General features: G+C 38.7%; 1 protein-coding gene across 7 annotated transcripts in view; it reads left to right on the top strand.

Moving 5' to 3' along the window:
* The window catches only part of Spag9 (sperm associated antigen 9), a 127,719-nt gene that overhangs the window by 32,795 nt on the left and 72,014 nt on the right, over positions 1–22,910 (top strand). For 4 of the 7 annotated variants that reach the window (XM_032912942.1, XM_032912944.1, XM_032912943.1 and 1 more), the window contains exons 3-5: positions 9,686–9,756; positions 16,310–16,404; positions 21,029–21,179. In XM_032912942.1, coding sequence (XP_032768833.1) covers positions 9,686–9,756; positions 16,310–16,404; positions 21,029–21,179 — 317 coding nt within the window. Of the gene's footprint in view, positions 1–9,685; positions 9,757–16,309; positions 16,405–16,945; positions 17,262–21,028; positions 21,180–22,910 lie in introns of those variants that run through there. The other 3 variants (XM_032912947.1, XM_032912948.1, XM_032912945.1) reach the window with 3 other exon arrangements.

Here is a 22,910-nt window from a genome sequence, read left to right as displayed (position 1 = left end):
AAGCTAAAATACATTTTAAACTTAACTTTGGTAGCTGTAGTGTATAAGCCATGAAAATTTTATACCTAAAGACTGAATAATAATGTTCCAGCCTGGTGGACTGCATTTCTCACAGAAGTCCTGTGAAGTTTATCACCTAGTGCCATCATAGCTGAGCTTGTGTGTGTTTGCACAGTGATGGAATTGGATAGTGAGGCAAATCTGAGGAAATATTGGTTTTTGTTTGTTCATCTGTTTGTTTGAGACAGGGTTTTTATTGTACGGCCTTGGCTGTCCTAGCACTGGCTCTTAGACCAAGCTGGCATCAAACTCACAGAGACCCACCTGTCTCTGTCTCCTGAGTGCTAGGACTAAAAGCATGCAGCATCACTGCCCGTCTTCATGTAGAAATTTAAAAATTAAATGTTTCTGATAAATCAGTATCAAGACAGACATTTTACAAGTCATGGCATCTAAGTTTATTGTATTCGTGTACATTAAGTTGGAAGACTAGAAGCAGAAATGGAGGATTGGTTGTGGACTGTGTATAATGGGTCGGGCATAGGAGTAGAATACATAACTAGAGTGGTGTCATGCAATAGGAAACTACTTCGGGTCACATTTGGGGGCCTTTGCCTCAGCTTAGCTTTCATTAGGTGGTGCTTTGGTTTATGTGTTCAGGCTAAAGGAATTTAGAGCTTAGCAGTTATCTGTGTATTCTTTCTACTGTGAATTACTTGGGAAAGAGAAGAGGATTTTTGTTTGTTTGTTTGTTGTTTGTTAATTTTGTGAACTTTTGAGCTTAATGGAAATAGTATTTATGGCATTTAGCTCTTACAAAAATAACTGGTAAAATAAACTGGCAATCTATATAATGGATATAATCCAGCCATAAAAAGTTAGGGAGTGACCTTAAATACATACACCTGTTTGAAAAGACTGCACACTGTGCGATCCCAACTCTAGGATACTCTGGAAAAGAAAAACCTTTGAAGACAGCACAGAGATCAAAGACAATGTGCCACTCTTTTATTTTCTTTAATTAGTTTATTTATTCTATATAAGTACACTATACCTCTCTTCAGACACACGAGAAGAGGGCACTAGATCCCATTACAGATGGTTGTGAGCCACCATGTGGTTGCTGGGAATTGAACTCAGGACCTCTGGAAGAGCAGTCAATGCTCTTAACCACTGAGCCATCTCTCCAGCCCCAACAGTGTGCCACTCTTAGTATGGATAATGAGATTGGGGGAGTTGTGTTTGTGTTGAGGAAAGAGCTGGGGCTCAATTTTACAAGTCCATTAAAACACCACATACACCTATACACACCTACGATCTTGCTCCTCAAGATTCTGAGGAGGATTCTGTGAGTTTTAAGGCCAGCCTGGGCTTCACAGTGGGTAAGACCCTGCCTCAAAAACAAACAAAAGACAGCACCACAAAACTTAACATGTACAATGGGCTCCAGGTCAGTTACTAAGAAGACCATATAGTAAGATCTTGTCTCCAAACAAAGAAAACAACACATAACACACAGGACAAGTAGTCTGTAATGCCTATTTATGTATCATCTGTGTCTGTATGTATCAATTTATCTGTCATCTATATCTACCCATCCCTTCCCTTCCATCCATCCACCTACCCACCCACCTATTAGTCAACAGAATCTGTCAGGCTGATTTCAAACTGCCTTGCCTCACTTTTCTGAGTGCTGGGTGATAGGTGTTTGATATCTCACCTAGCTTCAAATGTTGTTTTAGGGAAAAATAAGAAAATGGTGCCACATGGAAATAATTGAAGCAGAAAGTATTCTTCATGGCTAGAAAGCTGTGAATGGAAGCCAAAGGAATTATTAGTGATAATCTGAAATGTTTAAAAAACAAAACCACCAGGTGGCGGTACCCCTTTAATCCCAGCACTTGGAAGGCAGAGGCAAGTGTTTGGATCTCTGAGTTTTTGGCCTACATGGTCCACAGAGTGAGTTCCAGGACAGCCAAGGCTACACAGAGAAACCCTGTCCAGAAAAACCAAAAACCAACCAAACAAACAAAAAGCAAAAATAAAAAGAAAAGAAAACAAAAAACAAACAAAAAAGGAAATATTTTGTGTATAAACTTAAGCCAATCCTAGTGACAATAAATATTAATTCGGATAAATTTGGAAACACAGAAGTCAGTCGTATACTGGGGTTATAATGGCTAATTTCTTACAGTTTTGTAAAGTGGTACATTTCAATGAAGCTATGCAAGCCAAACTTGATTAGCAAGCGAATATAAAATCAGTCAGGACCTGTTTCTGTAAGCTATAGGCTCTGGTCAACTCTTAGGAAATAGCATGCGTATCTAAGCATTTCTGAGGTATACTTACTTACATTTAGTTGTGTTTTAGTTTATGAAAGCTGTCAAAATAAAATACTACAATTTAAATATTATTGTCACAGTCTGGAAGAGGGGGTCAAATCAAGCAATGGCCAGGTTGCTTTTTTATTTTATTTTATTGTTTTCTGTCCTGAAGCTCTTCTTTGCTCGTAGGTCATTGTCCTTTTCCTGCTTGCCCACATAGCTATTGCTGTGTGAATAGAGCGGTAGCTCTAGTGTCTCTTACAGCCCTGGTGGGTCAGTGCACTGCCTGTTAATTATAGTCTTAAAAACTATTGCCAAACACAGTTCCATTGGGGGTTAGGGAACCCCGTCTTTGAGTTTGTGAGCTGAGGCCCAGTTTAGTCCTTAACAAGACATCAGTGTGCTCCGGGGGGTTTGGGAATGAAAGGTGATGTGACTTGACACATTGGATCCTATAATGTCTGGACCATTGTAAGAATGTCTCCTTATTTTAAACAAAGCAGGGATCATCAAAGAATTGCAAGCATGGTATTCTACCCAGACTATAGAATAAAAGCTAAGTAGATATACTAGTCAGGAGATAATTGTAATAGTAGTACAAGCATTAGATGATATGATAGAATAAAATTTGAGACAGGATTTTACAATGTAACTCTCATTAGCTGGAACTCACTATGTAGACTAGGCCAGCCTTGAACTCACAGAGATCCTCCTGCCTCTGCCTCCCAACTACTGAGATTAAAGTCACCACCACTACACCTGGCTTGTATTTATTTTTTTTAAATTTTCTTTAAAGATTTATTCATTTATTATATATAAGTACACTGTAGCTGTCCTCAGACACACCAGAAGAGGGCACCAGATCTCTTTACAGATGGTTGTGAGCCACCATGTGGTTGCTGGGAATTGAACTCGTGACCTCTAGAAGAGCAGTTGGGTGCTCTTAACGGCTGAGCCATCTCTCCAGTCCCTGTATTTATTTTTAAAATTATATACATTGTATTTACTGATAAATGCTTTGACAAAATAAGTAGAACAGACAACTTCAGGGAGGAAAGATATATTTTGGCTCATTGTATCAGAGATTTTAATCCTTTGCGTAGGGAGGATATGACAGGAAACAAAGATGGAGGGAAAGATTAGGGACCAGGTGTAACATTCAGATTATGGCCCAGAAACCTACTTCCTCTGGCTAGACCTGGTCATACCATTTCTACCACCTCCCAAAATAGAACTACCAGCCTGGGACTAAGTGTTCACCTCATGAGCTTGTTGGGGATATTTCAGATTGACACAACAGTTGGAGTACAGTGTGGAAGGAGGTATGAAGAGAGGGACAAGTGTGGGGAAGGGGAGGAGATTTGGGGGAGGGGAAGATGGCTGCAGGACTTTTGCCTGAGTAAGGGTATGGGAATGAGCTGCTTTGGGAGTCAGTTTTTGTTTTTTAAATATCTTACAGGCCATACTGTTTGTTTTAGTATATTTTTTTCTTTTGTTTTTTGACATTTTTTGGTTTTGTTCTTGCTCTTTGTTTTATTTTGTTTTGCTTTGTTTTTTGAGATAGGGTCTTACTCTGTAGCCCTAGTTAGCCTGGAACTCTACTACATAGACCATCTGGCCTGAAATTCATGGACATCTACCTACCTCTGCCTCCCTAGTACTTGAATTAAAAGCAGTATCATCATGCTAATTAAAGGCATGTATCATGATGCTTAGTTATAGATTCATTCTATCTCTCATCTGTCCATCATCCATAGCTATCTATCTAAACCCACTTATTTATTTATTTAGAGACAGAGTTTCTCTGTGTAGCTTTACCTGTCCTGGAACTTATTCTGTAGCCAAGACTAGCCTTGACTTCAAAGATCCCTCTGCCTCTGTTCCTGAGTGCTGAAATTAAAGGTGTGCATCACCACTACCTGGCTTTTTTATTGTGTGTGTGTGTGTGTGTGTGTGTGTGTGTGTGTGTGTGTGTGTGTGTGTGTGTGTGTGTGTGTAAACGTGTGTGCCTGCCTGCCTGCCTGTATGCATACATATATGCATGTGGAGGCCAGAATAGGGCACCAGTTCTCTTGGGGCTAGGGCTACAAGCACTTGTGAGGTACCCAGTGTTGATATTAGTGTATATATTCGGTGATCCAGCCCCTGTTTATTTGTTGAGATCAGAGTCTCATACAGCTCTGGCTGGTGCAGAACTCACTTTTTTTTTTTTTTTTTTTTTTTTTTTCGGAGCTGGGGACCGAACCCAGGGCCTTGTTCTTGCTAGCAGAACTCACTCTTATGTGGAACTTGTGATCTTCATGTCTTCACCTCCCAGGGTGGTGCTAAGATTCTATGCACCACCATTCTTGGCCTACTCTTGTCTTTTTATTTTCTGTGATATACTTTCAGTCCCTGTTCATTTACATAGGCACAATCCTGAATTGGTGTTTTCAGATAGGTGGCATTTCTTTTAAGAAGCACCTTTAATTACTATATTTTGTTTGGAAATCATATTTGTGGCAACATTATTCTTTGTCCTTTGCAAATATTAACTCACTTAATCCTAATGGGGACTATTATTACTAAACAAAGAAATAAGCCCAGAGAGGTTAATTTATTGAAGTCATGTGACAGTAAGATAGCAAGCATTATATTCTGTTATATTACTTTCATTTCATAATTTCCTATATTTCTCAACTATGGTAGCATGCTTGCATTCTCACTGTAAATTCTGAGCAGCTTGTTTAAATCTTCTACTGATGTCAGAGGACATACTAAGTGGATTGACTATTCAAGCTAAAGGGAGTCCCTAGGCAAACAGATAGATACAAATTGTGTTTGAACTAGAGTGGGATGGTTAGTAGGCAATTAAATCCATCTCAGAGGTAACTACTGTAATTTCTTTAACACTTTATGTGTTATTTTTGTACCTTTTAGCTTCTGGTCTTTCTTGCTATCTTACTTGTGCCACTTATCCATGATGAGTTTGAAAATAATTTATTCATTCTTATATAGTATTCCTGATTTGGAATGTGAATATTTTCTCCACTTTGGTATACCTTGACAAGGAGGTTCTTTCCAGCTTTGGATGATTAAACACCATTTAATGCCATTATGTATGTGGTGGGTTTTCATCACTGACAAAAACATCCAATAAAAACAGTTCAGTGGGGGTTGGGGATTTGGCTCAGTGGTAGAGCGCTTGCCTAGGAAGCACAAGGCCCTGGGTTCAGTCCCCAGCTCCAAAAAAAAAGAACCAAAAAAAAAAAAAAAAAAAAAACCAGTTCAGTGAAGGTGAGGTCTGTATCTCGTAATCTCAGAGGTTTGGCTGCATGGGTGTATATGTATCTTTTATTGATGATATTGGATCAGTCACTTTTTCAGAGAACCTATAGCACAGGCCTTTGAGGTACATTTTACATTCAAACTTTAATATTGGGCACATACATATATTTCTTAGCAATAAAGTATTTTGTCGTAGGGTTGGCAAACATTCAGCCTTGTTAATTCTTGCCAAACTTTTCAAATTGGTTTTGTGTGTGTGTGTGTGTGGTGTTTTTTGTTTGTTTGTTTGTTTGAGATACGGGTTCTTTGTGCTGGCCTGAAATGCACACAGATCTACCTGCCTCTGCCTCCCAAATGCTAGGATTAAAGGCATATACCACCACCACTCAGCTTGTTTTAAAACTGAATGTAGCATTTTACTCCTGCCAGCAATGTATGAAAGTTGTATTTGTTTCCATTTTCACAAGCATTGGTTGTCTTATAGTTCTTATTTTAGCCAACTTGATGTACAATAAGCTGATTATTCATTTTAATGCATATATCAATGGGTTTTCATTACCATTAACAAAATACCTGAAGCAGGCCAACTTTATATAAAGAAAGACTTATTTAGTTCATAGTTCTAGTGGTTCAAAGTGGAAGATAAAGGATTCAGGGCTTACTGGGCCTCTGGCATAGGCCTGGTGACCAGTGGTAACACAATGTTGGGAACATATCCAAACAGTAAGCCAGGGGGGAAATTAGGAATGAGGTTCTTTCTTCCAACAACTTGCTTTTATGGGAATTCAGAAATCTGATGGTATTTAATCTCTTCCAAGGACAGTTTTTCCCCAATCAACCAGAGATCTCACCAGGCCTTATCTCTCTGTGGTTTCATACTGCCTCCCAACACTGCCACCATAGGGACCAAGCCTGCAACACACTAATCCTCAGGGATAAATCATATCCAAACAAGGATAGTTTCTCTGATGATTCAAAAAGTCTGACTATGCATTTCCTTTCTTTCTTTCTTCCTTTCTTTCTTCCTTCCTTTCTTTCTTTCTTTCTTTCTTTCTTTCTTTCTTTTTTAATCTTTTAAATGACTGTTTCTCTTTTTCTATTTTTTTAATATAGGCAAGACATGACTTCTTTTCTTTTCTTTTATTTATTGTATATGAATACACTGTCACTATCTTCAGACACACCAGAAAAGGGCATTGGATTCTATTACAGATGGTTGTGAGTCACCATGTGGTTGCTGGGAATTGAACTCAGGACCTCTGGAAATGTAGTCAGTGCTCTTAACCTGTGAGCCATCTCTCCAGCCTACCTAGTATGCATTTTTACTTGGCAGTTTGATGCTTTAAGTTCCCGAGACTGGGTTATCCTATAAGGAAAAGGAATTGTTTGAATCTCATCCCCTGGAAGTGAAATGTTTTCATTATTATTTTTGTTTTCTGTGTATAAGTCTCTTGCCTGCATTGCGTGTCTATGTACAGTGCACGTGCCTGGTGCCTGTGGAGCCGGAAGAGAGTGTTGGATTTCTAGGGACTTCAGTGACAGATGGTCGAGAGCTACTTTGTAGGTGCTGGGGACTGGACCTGGGTCCTTTACAAGAGCAGCGAGTGCTTTTAACTGTGAGCCATTTCTTTCAGTCCCCCATACCCAGGATGGGCAGGTTCCATTATATAAAACAGATTAAAAGGCGTATTTCTCTTTTGCTTTTTTGAAGACTGGGTTTGTAGCACAGACTGGCCTGGACTTCACTGTAACAGACTGATGTCAAACTCACAGCAGTATCCTGCCGACCTTTAGATTCCAGGTGATCTAACACACCCGGCTGAGAGTGCGTTTCTTCAGGCAGTGTAGCACGGTACCCAGGCGCCTCTACTAGGAAAGAATCATCTTTGTGACCTTCAGTGAGTTAGCCATATTGCCATGGTTTTCTCTCCAAAACTAATATAAAGCAATGCTTCCGTCATAATGTGATGATAAAATCATTTTATGGTCAGTTTTTAGGGCAGTCCATGGTATGCTACAAGCAGAATGTCAGTATGGTATTAATATAAATTTTATGAATTTATTTCAAGTGGGTTGGCAGAGTCATGGGGCTCTAATTGTAATACATTTGAAGTTGAAGTTTATGAATGATACTGGCTTCTAATTTAACCTTAATCTTCCTTTCTTTTTTTGCACATTATCAAGAAAACATTGATTAATAGGGCTAGTGAGGTAGTTTAGTTAGTATAAAGGCACTTGCTACCAATCCTGAGATCTCATAGAACCCATGTGGTGGGAGGAGAGAACCAGTTGCAGCAGGATGTGGTCTGACCTTCATACAATACTGTGGCATACATGCCAACCCTCCCAGTATACACAGAACATAAATAAATGTTATAAATAAACAAAAATTATCAAAATACGAATTGACAAAGATGAATAATTAAAAAGGTTTGTCTGGTAGTCTTGGGATTCCCTTAACTTTTAAATAAGCTTAGTTAATGAGCAGTAAACAATGTTTAGCTCCTTTTTAAGGTTTAATTTTATTCACTTATATATTTGAATATCTGTGTGTGTATGTGCGTGTGTTTACAAATACATGTGCATGAGCTCCTGAGTGCATCCCATGCATGCAAGTGCCTTTGGAGGCCAGCAGATCAGATCCTCTGGCACTGGACTTACTGCCAGGTGTGGGTGCTGGAAACGCACCTTGGGTTCTCTATAAAAGAAGCAAGTGCTTTTAACTGCTGAGTGGTCTCCATCATATAAAATAAATGACATTGTACTTTTTTCTTATAAATTCTTCAAAAATTATTTTGAAATTGTTACTAAATATCTACAATTTGCGTAGATTTCCTGGTTGTATTCTTTATGTATTTTTGTTTTAAATGAGCAGCACCACACATTTTCAGATTTCAGCATGTGTTGTGTTATCCTAGTGCACTATATTATTAGTGGCTTATTATTGCTTTGGGTCACAAAAGCAGATGTGCCCATTACCTGTCTATGTAAGAAAGTGTACTCCACAAACATTGTGGACCGTAGTATAAATTTAATGAGCCAGACATACAGGCTTGAGTTACAAACAAATTATGCCAAAAAAGAAATTGAGTTCTGAATAATGACATATTCCTAAGACATTCCAACAAATTCTGGCAGGCAAATGTGTACAAACCCCAAACTGTGCAGCACATTAATGTTCTTGGTGCTTCACATGTAAACATGAAGCATATAAAAATGTATGTGCACTTCTGGAATTGTCTAGTTGTCTTTGCAGCTCATTGGTTGACCTTACACAGAATGTTTCCAATTAATCATGATTTAAATGTTCTCTTGACAATGCCACTAGCATTGTGGCTGTTCTGCTGCCCTTAGCCACGGTGGGGTTCTTCAGCTGCCTACCCAGTCTGCCTCTGCCTTGTAGCCATGGTTTACTGTAGTAGCATATATCTGCAACTTGCTCATTAAAGGTCACTCCAGTGTTATTTCTTCATGAGCTTCCTGGAGCCCTTCTGCTCTGAATTGCTCTATTTTCTGTCAGTCACCTTTAAAATCCTATCCTGACATTTTGTGTCTCAGAATCTAATTTTTTTTTCCGTTTTGTTTTGATATTAAAAAACATTTTGTGAGCCAGCTCCACATCAGTGCACTTCACAACATCTACCTGCAGAGGGAGCTAAATATAAGATGAGACCCTGAACTCCAGAAGACTCAAAGCAGAGAACGTTTACAGCGAGACGTTGTCATCCTGCTAGTACTGAAAAAAGAACTTGATACTCAGAAATGGTTGCGTTGAAATCAACCATATGGGTTCTGACACAAGGATCAGACTTGTGTGATTTTTGTTTCTGAATTCTCCATCGTATAGAAAGCTGTAAAAGGATGATCTGACACACATGTATACGTTAGAGAACCAATCTGACATTTGTTCTCTTCTCTGAGGATGGTATTTAAGGACAGTGGAATGTGGTCGTTTTGTGACCACAGAATTTCACATAGGGAGCTGGGCTAAGGCTGAAGTGCTAAAGCTGTGGATAACATACAGTATGTTAAAGACAGGCTGTATAACTAAGGTTTTGTACTTGTTTGATTAAGCATATGTATCTTGATTGCAGTCAGCAGACTTGAAGAGAGAGAAGCAGAACTGAAGAAGGAGTATAATGCACTGCACCAGAGACACACGGAGGTGGGTGTCTGTCCCTACTAGGTTAGTGCTGGAGCAGAGACGCCTTTGTAAGTCTGCGCTCTTGGGAAAGTTAGAACAATTCATAGGCATAATTTCCAGAAAGTATCATGTGGCATTTGACTTTTATTCTTCTTAAATCTGGAATTAAATTTTCCTGTAGGAAATTTATATGCCTCAGAATAATTTTAGTTATTTAAGACAGTTCCTTAGTAGGCTAGCAAAACCCTTTTGCATATAATAAAATGTTGACTTGATGCTGAGAAAATTGATTTGCTACCAGTTAGGAAAATGCTGCATTGGTAAGATATTGGTATAGATCTCTATATATATAATTTAGTTGTAAAGGACTTATTAAATGAATTGTTTATAATTTATATTATATTATATTTTATATTAAATTATATCAAATTTATACTTACAAATTTATAATACATTGAAATGTATTTAAAATTATTCCAATTTTCAGCATTTTAGGTTTTTTGAGATTTACTTATTATTTTTAGATTTTTGTTTTTTGTACATGAGTGTCCTGCCTGCTTGTAAGTGCAGTGCCTACAGAGGCCAGAAGAGGGCATCAGATCCTCTAGAACTGAATTACAAATGTTCGCTTCCTACATGAATGCTGGCAACTGAACCTAGGTCCAGAGTGTTCAACTCTCCAGTCTTCTTCAGTATTTTAAATTAGTATTTGCAGCATATAATCGCTTTGTAACCCTTGTTTTTAAGAGTCCATTAGTCTTTAACATATTGTATTTGTTTCTGTCTTGTCAATGTGATGTTTATTCCTGTGTGTTATGGTCAGGCTGAGATTCACGGGCCTTTTTTAAAAAAAAAAAAAAAAGATTTATATTTAGTTCATGTACACTGTCGCTGTCTTCAGATATACCCAGAAGAGGGCAGCAGATCCCATTACAGATGGTTGTGAGCCACCATGTGGTTGCTGGGAATTTAACTCAGAACCTCTGGAATAGCAAGCAGTGCTCTCCACCACTGAGCCATCCCTCCAGCCCCACATACCTAAATGAATTTCACAGTACTCCCCTCTTCCCTCTCCTCCTCCTTTCTATAGCCCTGGCTTGCCTGGAACACACTATGCAAACCAGACTGGCCTTGAACTCACACATACCTCTGCCCCCAATTCTGGGGTTAAAGGCCACCTCTCTTGGCCATTTTCTCTTTACTAATCCTGTCTTACATTGTACCTAATTCTAGGTTGGTTTGTTTGGGTTGGGTTGGGTTTTTTGAGACAGGGTCTCTCTGTGTAGCCCTGGCTGTCCTGGAGCTCTTCTGTAGACCAGGCGGGCCTCGATCTCAGAGATCCGCTTGCCTCTGCCTCCTGAGTGCCTGGACCAAAGGTGTGTACCACCACTGCCTGGCTTGATCTAGTTTTTTATCTACCTACTTATTTAGGTGATAGTGACTGAGTCCAGGGCTTCGCTCATGCCCCCACAGTCCTATTTGTAGACTTCAGTTCCTGTTTTCCTTCTTTTGCTGCCTATGGTAGAGACCAATGGTGCTTGCTGTTTTTAAACATCATAAAATCATATTATACTCAATTTCATTTGCTTTGAATAAAGCAGAATTTTTTTCCTATTCATGGGATTGGGGTTAAGCATTACTACCCTGGAACACAAATTGTCACAGAATTAATACAAGTAGAAGGGAAGTTTGATCATAAGGGACATAGGCCCTGGAAAGATGGAAGTAGGTTAGACAGTAGGTGTTTATTAAGTTAAAATGCCCTGCTTCAGTAATACAGTGCTTACTAGATAGTAAGGGTGTTCTTACAGACTTGTAGGTAAAAGCCTGCTGTTGATGCTTTTCACACCATTGATTTCCATATCAGAGTAAGGTTCTGTATATATCAGTATTTACTTACATTGTTTATTGATGATGATATTTACAAAATATATTTGGAGAAATATGTTTAAATGTAATAAGTAATTAATAGTAATGAATAATGTTTTTAAAATAAAGTTACAACTTATAGTAATTAGAGATTAATAAATTGTGATATAATATTAAAATATATTTAAATTATTTATATTCTTCATAAATATATACATTCTTCAAAGAATAAATATAAAGTGAGATTTTATTTTCCTAATATCTATTTAATAAAAATGAAGATATATTTCTATAGAAATTTTAAATCTTCCCATCTGTTTCCTATGAAAAGGCATAGTAGGAGTTGGGGATTTAGCTCAGTGGTAGAGCGCAAGGCCCTGGGTTTGGCCCTCAGCTCCGAAAAAAAGGAAAGGAAAAAAAGAAAAAAGAAAAGGCATGGTAAGTTTTCTGTCTGTTTCCGTGCCTTCAGAGATGTACACTGTTGGAAGAAAAATGCTCTCAAGAAAGCTTAGTTACCAAGTCAGAGACCCGGGGCTGGACAGTCATCAGGCGTCTTTTCCTTTGCTGACTGACAGCTCTTTCCTAAGCTCCTCTCTTGCAGTTTCAAGAGGCTCTGTCTTTTGCCCTGATAGACTCTATTTTATTTGCTTTAAGTAGGCTTATGTAACACAGATAAGGCTGCTTTAAAGGTGGGTCTGTTCACTATAACCTAAAATTTTCTGTTTTTCCATTTGCTCTAGAAACTCCATTGAATTAATTAGCATGAATAAATAGCTCTGGAATCCCATAGGGTGCCTTTCCAGAGAAAGGGACTCTGTACCTGTTTATTGTTATTTTCAAGGAAGGTAGCATTTTTTTTACAGGCAGAATTATTTTAATATTACTTTGACAAAATACATTGCTTACTGCGAACAGTGGGAAATTTATTCTGGCTCCTTTTGAAAATGTGAATGGCCATTCTTTAATCAAATAATAAATTTGTGTGCATTACTGATTTTACTTAAAGGAATGCATACCTTGCTACATGTGGTATATGCTTATAAGCTACCTTATCAGCACATAGAGGTTGAGGAGCCAGCCTGGAGTTGTGAGTTCTAGGTCAGTCTAGATGTTTAAAAAGACACTTTATCATAAAACTAATTTAACTAACTAACTGTTAGTTTCCCAACAACACAATGTAGGTAAGGAAGTGTTTGTTTACTTTGGTTCCTGGTTGGTCACAGTCCCTCTTGGCAGGGAAGGCATGGCGGCAGGCCCATGAAGAGCTGGTCGTTTGTACACGGTCAGGAAGCACAAAGCATACGTGCTCAGTGAACATTTCCCATTTATGCAGTATGATATCCAAGTCCATGGAATGGTGCTACCTACATTTGGGGTAGTTCTTCCCACCACAGTTAATCTGCACAATCCTTCACAGATGTGCCAGTGGCTTGTTTGCACAGTGGCTTGTTTCTAGATTCTGTGAAGTTGATAGTGTCAGCATCACACTGACTGCTGACTGACCAAAAGACACACCTTCAAGACAGCACAGGCGTGAGGAGTGGTTACGGAAAAGCATTGGGACCACATGACTTGTGTTCTTTTGCTAACCACTACACATGTGAACTTTGTGCAGAGCTGAGAGAGTTTCATATGGACCATTTAAATTCACTCTTAGAGTTTTCTTTGGCCAATTTATCATATCTCTATACCTTATACTTGGGAATTTTTAGAAAGATATTCTGGGGTGATGTCCCCAAATCCTCTGCTAGTTAGTGACTAAATCTGAAACTTGGTTTTCCTGATTCTATGATTTTAGGGTTTTCTCTATGCTGTGTGTGTATGTACCTGTGGTATGTGTATGGGTATTTTGCCTGCATGTACGCCTGTGTACCACTTGTATATCTGGTGCCCATGGATGCCAGAAAATGGTGTCGGATCCCCTGGAACTGAAAGCCGAGTGTGCCATGTGAGTACTGGGAATTCAACCAGGTCTTCTGGAAAAGCATCCAGCACCATTAACCACTAAGCTATCTTTGCTGTTCTTTAAAACATGGTGTCATATGGTTCAGGCTGTCTCACACTTGCTATGTAACCGAGGATGGACCTTTAAACTGCTCATCCTTGCCTCCATTTCCAGGAGCTAGCATTACAGGCTGAGTGCTCTAGATGTTTTTCTGAGCCTGTCTCATGGAATCCCACTGGTTTTAAGAGAGCAGCTTTAAGGGCTGGAGAGATGGCTCAGAGGTTAAGGGCACTGACTGCTCTTCCAGAGGTCCTGAGTTCAAATCCCAGCAAACCACATGGTGGCTCACAACCATCTATAATGAGATCTGATACCCTCTTTAATAAATAAATAATTCTTAAAAAAAAAAAAAAAAGAGCAGCTTTAAGAGCTGTATGGAGAAAGAGTCAAGGTGACTACTGAGAGTCTATGCTCCAATCCATGTGGTTTGCTTTTTGGTTTTGTCAGTGTGGAGTCAGTCTTGGCTGTGAAGACAACTCCACCGAGGGTAGTTTGTGCCTGTCCCAAACAACAGTTTTTCAGATAATACAGCTGAATCTTTGATGAGTCCAGCTGTTACAGAGTTTTCTTCTAGCTATGTGAGTTGGTTTGCTTACTGGGAAATTAATAGCTTATCTGAGATAAGGAGACTAGAACTGGTAGACTTGGTAGATCGTGTATGAAACGCCCTGGCCCACTCTCACATCATTCTCTTTCTGGAATGCTGTCTTCCCTCTCCCTCGATCACCCCCTTCCTTTTTAAAATCATAACCATAATGTAAATTATTTTTAAAATTTCATGTGCAGTGTATTTTTTATTCTGTTTGTTTGTGACATATAGCTTGTTATTTTAAATATATCAGGAAATGCTTTAGGGTGTGGGATTTTCTTGTGGGTGTGAAGAAGAAAGAACAATGGGTTCATTGCTTCACTGGAGAGTTAACTAAAGGGCCAGATGCATCCTGGGTCCTGCAGTGTGGAACTGCTCAAGTAGCTGCATCAAACAGATTTGAGTCCCAGCTTTAAAGCTAATGGCGGAAAACACTTTATTGTTAGCTGTTTTCTGTTGGACCTGGGGATTATCTGTAAAATATTGTGAGGGTTAAATTAAAAATATTTCTGTTAAAGTGGTTAGCATTCAGTACGATAGCTGCTGTTTTGCTGTCCCTCTGTCCTAGTAAGGGCTACTTTAGTGTGGTCTGTATTTTCATATTAGACTATTTTGGAATGCCAGGATATTATAGTGTCTTCTAAATTTTAAATATTTAAGCATTTAAGATAATAACCTATTTGTAAAATTGGTTCTATAATGAATTACTAATAAAGACAATCTGAAGGAGGTTTCCTTTTCTTTCTTTTTAAAAACATTCTTTCATTTGAACAAATCACCTCTACATGACTACTGTCCAGACGGGAGAACCCAGCTAATGCTTTCTACAACTTCTCCAACATTCCATTTGCATATGTTAGGTCCAACATTGCTATATTGGTCTCAGCTAATGCTTTCTACGACTTCTCTAACATTCCGTTTGCATATATGAGGTCCAACATTGCTATATTAGTCTCGGTTTATTTTTTTTTCCTTGAAGTCCTTTCTTGATACAAGAATAAAGTGGCTCATTATTCCTGATTTGCTGACACAGCCAAAACTTTTTATGCAAAATTCTTAAAATGGTTTGGAAGAGAAAACTAGACATTTTAATAAAACATGTAAATGTCCTTGTAACTTTGTCTTCATTTTCTTTACTGTTAACAGCTCTCATTTTGACTAGCCTTTTTATTTTAAATGTTAGTTTTAATTTGTCTCTGTGTGTGTGTGTGTGTGTGTGTGTGTGTGTGTGTGTGTGTGTGTGTGTGTGTGTGTGTAGGCCAGGTGTATGTGAGTTCCCATGGAGGTCACTTAGATTTTTCAGCTCTTGAACTAATGTTTTTTAAAACTATTTTTAAAATTGCATCTCTCTTCCCCTCTCTCTCTCTCTCTCTCTCTCTCTCTCTCTCTCTGTGTTCATATGACAACTTGTAACTTTTCCTTCAGTTCTGAAGATCAAACCCCATCCTATTTATCTTTTCTATCATGTGGCTCCTTATCTATGACTCAGAATCAAAGTATTTTTTATTTTTATTTTCTAATTTAAATTTTTATTTCTATTAATTTGTTACAATTATATTAAATACTGATGTTAGTAAATTAGCACAGGAGAAAGTACTTCGAAATTTTTTCAACTATAAATCTGAAGAAATAATTAAGAATACTGTCTTTAAATTAAATTGAAATTTATTTTTACTCTGGTAATTACTATTAGCATGGAAAGATGAATATACAGAATTTTCTCTCAAGTTGGGCATTAATCTTGATGCTCTCCATTTAAGTGCATGGTTTCTCAAATGTTACTAATTTTAGTCAGCATTCTCTTAGAACCTCCTACCAAAATCTGGGTACTACTTTGTATTTATACCAATATTTTTCATTTAATAACATCACATATTTTACAAAACTTATGTAATGCAAAGGAGGATCTTAGCTGCGCTTACTGATTTTATTGTCTGAACTGTGAGCATTTGCTATTCCTTTGCTACCACAGGTTTTCATCCTCAGGACTTACACGAAATTGAGTAATCTTGTAAGAAAGTTGTGCCAAAATGTTTCCATTGCTATAATTCTGTGCTCTATTTTAGGTGATAGCCTTAAGTTTTGTTTCTGTTTTTTCTTTCTTAAAATAGATGATCCATAATTACATGGAACACTTGGAAAGAACCAAACTTCATCAGCTCTCAGGGAGTGAGCAGCTAGAGGCCACAGCTCACAGTAGAATTAGGTAAGCTTTGCTGTATACACTTGTGCCTAAGAAAATGTGAAAATCAGTAATCCATCTTTTTTGTTTCTGTTTTTCCTGTTTTTTAGTCTGAGAACAATAGTCTGCTCCCCCAAAATCTCTACAGGAAAGGGAAAGAAAAACATGTAAAAATAGAAATATCATTTTAAAAGTTAAATTATGAGCTTTATGAATTATAAGCAACATAGTGCAGGGTTTTAATTATTTCCTTGATACTTGATGGAAAATCAGAGTAGGTTTGAAATTTTCCAGTTTGTGGGTATGCCGAAGTTTTTCAATTCTCCCATATAATTGGTCCTTTTTGTTGCACAGAGGCATGTTTAAAAGGATTAGCCGGCCGTCTGTTTGATGTAGGAGTGTGAATAAATTATGTAGATCGCTAGGTATTGTAGCCAATGAGCTAAGCCAAGACTCTTAGTGGCGAGGAACGTAGTTAGTAGGCTGGCTCTCCTCCGGGTTGCTGCATAAATGCTAGGAGCAGCAGCTCTATGGTTATGAGGTGGGGGGAGCGGAATGACGTCATCTCTCGGGAGCCGCTGCAGGATGGAGTGGAAAGCTGCTGCTGATGGCATTGTTTTTGTGGCAGCAGCTGAATGACAGATCCTCACTACAAAGATACCCTTTTGGCCCCCGCGTAGGCCTCCTGGTTCGGACATTTCACCATGCCAGCACAGCGCCATGAATCCTGGATGCATGCTGCTGTTTGTGTTTGGCTTTGTTGGCGGGGCGGTGGTCATTAATTCTGCGATCTTAGTATCTCTCTCTGTTTTGCTGCTTGTGCACTTTTCTATTTCTACCGGTGTGCCAGCGCTGACGCAGAACCTACCAAGGATACTCAGGTACTCCGTCCAGTCTCTCTTGGAAGCTCCTGCTTCGCTGGTGGTCTTTTGTTTTTTGTTTTTTAATTCTTAGCACCGTGAGTCTGCTTTGTAACCATTTCTGTTGCAGATTCAAACAATGGAAACGGCCTCAAGCTAGGATGTCTATTATTTTGTAGGTTCCTAATGGAACTCTGTTTTGTGTTTGAAAATTACAGACCAAAAAAAAAAAAAAAAGGAATTCTCTCTTGTACTTGTACATAAATATAAGGTCAGCGTGGTCTGAATGTTGAAGAGTAAGGAAGATCGGGAGCCGAGTACCAGGTCCAAGTTTGTATACAGCTCTGGATTTAGCTTCTGAGCATTGAGGGACAAATAGCTTTTATGCTTTCTGTTGCAAATGGTTAGCCACAGATTGTAGGTTCTATTTGTTTGAGTTGTCCTTTGCCTGATGTAAGGTTTGATATCAGTTTTATAGTTATTAATAACAGCTTATTGAAACTGATATTTTCCTGCTACTATAAAATATATTTTAAACTAAAAAAATTTAAATTCTTAAGAGAAGAATAGAATGCCTTCCCCTCGGTTATTTGCATATCAAAGTTGTGAAAGCTTTACAAAGCCTATTCATTATTGTTTGGTCAGATGTCACCCTTTCTTTTCTTTGTACTCCTGGGTGACAAATACCCAGGCCTGCTTGTGGGGGTGGTCGCTGGTCTGTGTAGCTTTGCTGCTGTTCTCTACTTGCAGCCTGTGTGAACCACTTTCCACATCTTAAATGCTTTTGTCTAACTCATAAACTCAAAGAATCTGATTGTTCAGATTTCTCTTTTGTACATGAAGATTCATAGACTATAACTAGTTAGTATCAAGTGATTGTAAAGATACTTAAATCCTAATTCAGATTTCGGCGAGGAGAATGGAAATAGTTTCTTCTGTGTGGTTCTTTTTATTCATAGGCCAGCTCACGCTTACTTTTTAACACTCAGAAATTAGTCTTCTCATATGGTCTAAAACTAGGTACTTGATCATTCATTTTCTTTCCTAATTTATTTGCTTTTGAGAAGTCATATAGTCGAGGCTGGCCTTGAACCCCACAGGGGCAGTCTCTTTGTCAGGGATGGAACTACACACAGTTCTCTGCTCAGTTCTTTACTGATGTATACAATTGAGGAAAAGTCTATTTTGTATATGTTAGCACATAAAAGAGTTGTATACAAGTCTATTTATATTTAGTATATAAGGAAACTAAAGCTTGTAGGCTCGAAAATATGTATAATTAATATAAGATTAATATTAAGGGCTGGCTTGGGCGCTGCTGGAGAAGTTTGCCATGCAGTGGCTAAGACTTTGGAGTCGAACTGTCCCGTGCATGCAGCCTTGGGGCCTTTGGCAATTGTTTAATCTCTTAGGTTCCTTCTTTTAAGGTATTTACCTCAGTGACGGATTTTAAAAATCAAGCGAGCTATTATTTTGCACTTCATTACAGATGCAGACTATATGGTCCATTACATAAGTAAATCAACTTCATGGTCATTTGTGCAGCTCACATTTTTAGTAGAAGTGACTTTTAATCTTCATCATTTTTCCTGTTCTAAAATCTGGAAAAGCAGTCCTATTTCCTGGTTGCTTAGATTAGGTAAAGTACATCAATTATCTGCCTCCAGTACCTGCGAGTATAGCCAAGAGGCTACTTGAAATACAGATTTTCAAAAATCATGTATACGCATAAGCTGATATTTAAATAACCAACTAAAACTCAATCTGTAGGAAGAACCAAAGCTACCAGCTACAGAATGTAACAAAGATTCCATGCTCGCCAGGTTTGCTTCCGTTAGGGAGTAAAATGCTGGACAGTGATAGCAGGGGTTCAGTTTAGGGATTTAAATCTTCCACTTGGTATTTTTCTACAGGCTCTCCATTTTTTGGTTAACTTTTCTGACTTTCTGTGACTTGAAGTGTTTAATACATACAGTACCAAACATGCACAACAACGAAGTCCAAGACTAGTGTTAGCCTTTCAAGAGCTTTGTTTTGAGAGTGAAGTATGTCAGACTTCCATAACTGCACATCTGGTCCACAGAGAAAGAAGCCTATGGTGATACTAATATTCTAGATCTGGAGTAGAGAAACCCGACGCACATTTGACCCATTTGACCCCTTCCTAGAGAACCACTTCTCTCAAGAAGTGATAAGAGCAAAGTAGAGAGTTGGGAATTTTCCTTGTATTGTGGAGTATAGATGGAATAGGATAGGAAAACTTGTGTTGGCTTCAGCTGTTTAAAGCATGTTCAGTCTTCTGTGTGTAGAAAGGAGTTCATCTGGGAAGGTGATTACAGTGACTGGTTCCAATTTCGGAGTCTGTGCTATCTTCCTAGCTTTATAGTAGATAGACTGATTAAATTCCTACATGCTTTTTCCTTAAGGCATAAGGCGTGTTAGAAAAGAGAGACAAATAGTTGTTTGGGAGTCTCTATTCCCAAAATATGTTTTCCAAAATTGGGAATAGACACCAGGCTAGCAACTTTTCATTCTGTTATTTAAAGGGAAGCAAAGCACTTGCTATCATCTAATGAGAAAAGTAGATTGGGGTTTAAGAACAAAGGTGCAGAAATGATGTAGTTTAATGTAAGGGCTAGTAAGTCTCAAGAGGCAGCAACTTCTGTTGCTTGCAAAGACAAACATTAATAATGTAGTCTACTGTCTACTAGCAAAACGCCTCCTTTTCTCTCTGACACATAAAACAGCCAACTGGTGTTTATTTTGTTTCAAAATTCGATTTATTTATTTATTTATTTTCAAAATTCGATTTATTGATTGATTGATTGATTGATTGATTGATTGATTGTTGGAGTGTGAATGTGGCGGTCAGAAGACAGACAACCTGTAGGAGTTAGTTCTCTCCTGCCACATGGGTCCTAAAGATTGAACTCAGGTTGACAGGCTTGGTGGCAATTGCCTTTATCCACCGAGTCATCCCACCAGCCTTCTTTTTTTAATATTTTGTTGGAGACAGTATCTAATGTAAAACAGGCTGGTCTCTATTTGCTTTGTAGTACTAGGATGACCTTGAACTCCTGATCCTCCTTCTATCTGTCTCCTACATGCTGGGACTGTAGGTGTGCACCATCACTTCCAGTAAAGAAAGACTTGGGAAAGAGCTGCTCTGTTTTCCTGACAGTAGTTTTCTGTACTCTGCCTAAAAGAACTGATGTAGTATGATTTGTAGAAAACCTGAACTTCCATAAAAAGCCTTTTGAATTTTTACTATTGAATAGTATCCCTGTTTCAAAGAGTATATTCATTTTCCTCTAGGAAGAAAAAGCCTACCCTAAAAACACTGTAGCTTGAAAAAGTGGGAAAATGAGGACCAAGGGACTGGGGAGGCTGCCTTCACTTGTTCCCCATGACTGCTAGCCTACACGGTTAAAACTCAGCAGCTCTTCTCCAGGTCTCCCAGACCTCACACCACCAACTTCCTGGCGGAGGCAGGTGTGCTAATGCGTGCCTGTAGTCCCAACATAGAGCAGCTAAGGCAGGAGGAGCTCCAGTTCAGGTCAGACTGAGCTAAGTTCTGAGACCTCATCTCTGACCAGCTCCAAACTTGCCAGCCAAAACCAGTGTCTAAACAGTGTTTCCACACTTTTCGGCTAGACCCTGACCTTAGCCTGCCTCATTTCCAAAGAGCTGGGATTCTATTCACAGCCTAGGCTTCTAACTTAGAATCATGACAAATAAAAAACCAAAATGAATGTTTAATTTTTTTTTTTTCTCCTCTCTTCAAATAGAAAAGAGCGTCCTATCTCATTAGGGATTTTCCCTCTACCTGCTGGAGACGGGTTGCTCACACCTGACACTCAGAAGGGAGGCGAGACCCCAGGATCAGAGCAATGGAAATTTCAAGAATTAAGTCAACCACGCTCTCATACCAGCCTGAAGGTAAGACTTATTTTACCAGTACACTTTATAAGCATTCTTGTTCAAATAGAAGTCGCAGAAAACCAAAAGATAATATAATAGTGTAAGGCTGCCCGGATAGTTTATTGGGTGAAAGTGCTTGTCATCAACCTTGACGGTCTCCATTCTCAGGACCTAAATGATAGAAGAGAGAACCAACTCCCGAATATCCTCTGACCTCTACAGAACCACCGTGACTGTAGTTTACACCTCATGCTACTGCACACAAATTAGTAAAGACCTCTAAATTTAAAAAATACTTTATATATATTTTAGTTTGAAAATTATCTTAAAAATAAACAATTCAAGATGAGCTCTTCCCAGGGAAGAGTTAATTTTAAGTTACACAGGAAAACAAAACCAAACGCTGTTCTGTCTTTACCTTGTTAAGGTTATTGTTGCTATTATGAAACACCAGCTTGGGAGGAAAGGGTTATTTGGCCTGTGCATCACTATTCATCATTGAAGGAAGTCAGGGCAGGAACTGGGAGGCAGGAGCTGATGCAGAGGCCATGGTGTGGGGTGCTGCTTACCAGCTTGCTCCATATGGCTTGCTCAGCCTGCTTTCCTACAGAACCCTGGACCACACACAAGGGACTGGGCCCTCCCCATCAATCACGAAGAAAATGCACAACAGGACTGCCTACAGCCCAGTCTTAATAGAAGCATTTTCTCAATTTAAGTTCCCTCCCCTCTGATGACTCTTTGTCAAGTTGATATAAAACTATCCAATACATTCTTGCTTGGAGTCTAGTGACAAGATTTTTTCTATATTTAGTCTATCTAATATGAATCTAGAATTTAGGGTCCAGTGACGTGAGGAACTAATTGGTATTTTGTTTGTGTGTGTTTTTTTATTTTTGTTTTTATGGGTACTGGAATTAACTTAGAGTCTTGTTGTTACTACTTTTGGAACCCTATATTCAGAAATTCCAACTTTATTTGTTTTTAGTATCACTGTTGCTGGTGGGGCACATTTGTGCAAGTCAGGAGACAACTTTTAGGAGTTGTTCTTCCACTGTAGGTTCTAGGAATGGAATTCAGGTAGTCAGGCTTGTGCTAATCCTGGGCCAGGAGCATGATAAGCACACACTCTGTTACTGAGATGTACCCCTTTAGTCTGAGATAGTGTGCCACTAAACTGCTCAGGCCAGCTTTGAACTCACATAGCTGTAGTTCAAGCTGACTTCAAACTCGTGATGACTTTCTTTCCTCAGCCTCAGAGTAGCTTATAAGTATACATCTTCTGACCTGATTTATGTCTTTTTATTATCAAAATTGTATATCTGTCTGTGTACCTGCTCGTTGTTTCTGTATGTGCCACCTGGGAGCAGAGCCTGTGGAGGCTAGAGGAGGGCACTGACTTCCTGCAGAGCTTCACTTCACTGTACTTCTTATTAGATTCAGGGTCTCACTATGAAGCCCAGACTGACCTTGAACTCAAGGTAGTTCTGCCTCAGCCTTCCAGGTGCTGGGATTGCAGGTATACTCAGCATTCTCAATTATAATTCCACCTGAAAGAGTGCATTTTTCCTTCCTTAAAACTACTTTATGAAAGTGATAGATAAAATGCATTCTCTTTAGCCCAAAAGGCCTGGTGTTAATTCATTAAAGAATATATTTTGATCTAGAAAAATTTAGAAACTAATTGATAAATGTAATTAATAAGGTACTCTAAGAAGAGATATGTTAAGAATGCTCAAAAATATTTTA

The sequence above is a fragment of the Rattus rattus genome, chromosome 9, assembly GCF_011064425.1.
Source record: "Rattus rattus isolate New Zealand chromosome 9, Rrattus_CSIRO_v1, whole genome shotgun sequence".
Classification (NCBI taxonomy): Eukaryota; Metazoa; Chordata; class Mammalia; order Rodentia; family Muridae; genus Rattus; species Rattus rattus.
Note: the sequence above shows the minus strand (reverse complement) of the source record. Positions and strands in the feature narration are given on the sequence as shown.